The sequence below is a fragment of the Monopterus albus genome, unplaced genomic scaffold, assembly GCF_001952655.1.
Source record: "Monopterus albus unplaced genomic scaffold, M_albus_1.0 scaffold34.1, whole genome shotgun sequence".
Lineage (NCBI taxonomy): Eukaryota > Metazoa > Chordata > Actinopteri > Synbranchiformes > Synbranchidae > Monopterus > Monopterus albus.
This window is the reverse complement of record NW_018127914.1, coordinates 6,017,360-6,020,092: the sequence shown is the minus strand read 5'-3', so window position 1 is coordinate 6,020,092 and position 2,733 is coordinate 6,017,360. Positions and strand designations below refer to the sequence as shown.

The following is a 2,733-nucleotide window of genomic DNA, read 5'->3' as shown; positions in this document are numbered from 1 at the left end:
CCTCCTCATGAACAGATGTTCTTATTAATAATACAGCTGCCAACGTCATTAGAGCAGCAACGTAGAAATAAAGAGGGAACAGTGTGACATGAAGTTAGAGGCTAAAAAAGTGTTTTTAAAGCAAAGCAGTCCAGGACCAATGTGAACATGGGATTACAGATCACACAGTAAATATTGAAGTCAAACAGTAAACCACTTCACAGAATGCCATTAACTTCCTCAAAACCTGCATCCTGTGTCCTGTGACAGTCAACTAGACACAGAACCAATCCCCCACTTACAGGAGCGCATGCACACGTATGTAAGAGGATCCGAGGATGTAGTTCACTCGCCTATGAGGGTGAAGAGCTTGCGTACGACAGTGACACTGAACACCCTCCTCTCAATGAGGTTGTCAGCCACAAATCCCGACAGTATGGAGATTAACCAGCCACCGAGGTACGGCAGGGCGGACAGGAAGCCGTTCTAGAGAGAGACAGACAGATTCATTCAAATGTTTGTGACCCTGGGGAAGTAAAGAAAGAGAATAAACACGGTCCGTCCTTGTTCACTTTTAAGAGATTGGTAAATTAGTAGATTACAGCATAATCTTAAGAGCTGTCACCCACCACTCATGTTTTAAATGAATAAACCTACAGTATTGGCTAACTTGTCAAACTATTCCTTTAATTTTCTTTCCTTCCAGTGCTGATGAGTGACAGAAACCAACTAGCACAATCTTATAAAGCAAAGACTGAGTCTGTGGTGAAAAGTTGCTGGTACTCCTCTCACCCACCTCCTCCACAAAGAAAGCAGAGGTCAATTTTGATATACATTTTCATGACACAATGAATTGACGCCTCACCGACTTGAGGTCAAAGTGCAGGATGTTGTCCATGTATGTGGGCAGAGAGGTGAGCAGGGTGTAGTAGCCCCAGCCTGAACACATCTGCGCGATGATGATGGCCCACAGAGGGACAGACAGCATCATAGACAGCACCGGCATGGACCAGCCATGACCTGTGCCCTGTGTTTTCAGTTCAGATTAAACAACAAAATCTTTAAACATACTACACATACAATAAATGACAAAAAGGTCACACCTACAGGGAGAAAAGAAATCCACATTTGGCAATGACATAATTTTACAAGCCTTAATACTGAGGGGGATGTTTACTCAATGGTAAGATACATACGCATGCACGGAAACTTTTTATGTAAGAATAAAGGCAACTGTGAGATATTATTTACTTTGTAAAGGTATATTGGCTTTTTGGCATAAGGATAAAATGAACAAGGATAAAACCACACCCAAAAGCTAAACAACTAAAAGGACAGCTGAGGGGAAGTGAAGTCAGAGAAAGAAAAAGTAAATAGAAAGAGGAAGCCTGATATGGGAACTGGAGAATAAAACTACCCTGCAAGCAGAAAAACTTTCTGATTGGAGTAGAGGGACAGGCCAGTTATGTAATGTTGATTTGGCAGATATGTTGATAACAAAACTAAATGGTGTTTTGTTTTCTGAAGCAAAGTTTGACAAAACTGTGAGCAGCAATATATCAGATCAGTGGGGATGGGATAATATGGCTTTTTCTCGATACGATTCGATGCACGATATGGTCTGTACGATTCAATTCATTCAAAATACAATAAAAAATTCAGAACAACAAAGTATAACCAGCTGTTGAATACTTGCACTTTATTCCTCTTTTTTTGTCCTTTTCTAGAACTGGTTTGATTATGTGAAGAACAACCAGATATATCGACTTGTGTTCTGTTAGGCCATCTTATTTACAAAACATAGGAAGTAAAATATGATATTGAATTTTGATATATTGTCCCATCCCAACTGATCAGATAAAGCACACTCTTAGCAGCTTACGAACTATATAGCAACACAAAAAACTGAAATAGTGAACTCATAATATATTTTAAACAAATGCTGTGAATGTACAAAAGATTTAAAGCTGTAGGAAACAAGGGTTTTTTAATCAGCTACTTTTTGTCTAATTTGTTCTCCCTATTACTGCTTCCTCAGTTTTTAACCAGCGACACTATAGCCAACATAAAGCAGATATGTGAGATGCTTGTGGCAGTAAATAAAACATCTGCTAATGTTTCATGTGCACCTGAGGTCCAAGAGAGTTTATGATGTAATCTCTCTCCATTTTGCTGATTCGACGATGGGTACGAGGGTCATCTGACACAAAAATAAACCAAAAGACGGCCCATAGACAACCAGCACCACCTGACAGACAAAGAGAGAGAGAGAGACAGTCAAACGTGGTGAATAAATGAAGGAATGGTGCTGTATTCAGGCTCCACCGTGACCGTCTGGTGTCATAGCAATGCAAAGAGGAGCACAGGATTCGGGAAGCCCAGTCAGAAGAGAAGTAATATCATCACTGTCATAGAAATAATGCTGTAACAGTGTGTAAGTTAGCAAAGTTAGCAAGTGAGAACAACAACGTACATTATTTTAGTCATGCTGTGGTGAAATATTACTTGTGTGTATATCTATCTATCTATCTATCTATATATAACCTCCAAACCGGCCAAAGGAGGAGATAAAGGCCACTGACATCAAGACAAGGAAACTCCTTACAATGCACGGCGGGTTTCACCCCAAGTCCAGCATCCTGAGACTGTACACTAAGTGGAAGGAAGGAGCTCGAGGATTAGTGAGTGTCAGAGCCACTATCCAGGATGAAACAACAAAGATCCATGAATACATCAGGAAGATGGCCCCGAGTG

At 40.5% G+C, this 2,733-nt stretch overlaps 1 protein-coding gene across 1 annotated transcript; it reads right to left on the bottom strand.

The window, feature by feature from the left end:
* Nucleotides 1-289: 289 nt before the first annotated feature.
* LOC109958774 (sialin-like) lies at nt 290-2,222 on the bottom strand. The gene is made up of 3 exons (XM_020597678.1): nt 2,109-2,222; nt 845-1,006; nt 290-465 (listed from the first exon to the last, which is right to left on the bottom strand). The coding sequence occupies exons 1-3, from the start codon at nt 2,145-2,147 to the stop codon at nt 325-327; spliced, it is 342 nt and encodes a 113-aa protein (XP_020453334.1). The 5' UTR covers nt 2,148-2,222; the 3' UTR covers nt 290-324.
* Between the last annotated feature and the right edge of the window lie 511 nt (nt 2,223-2,733).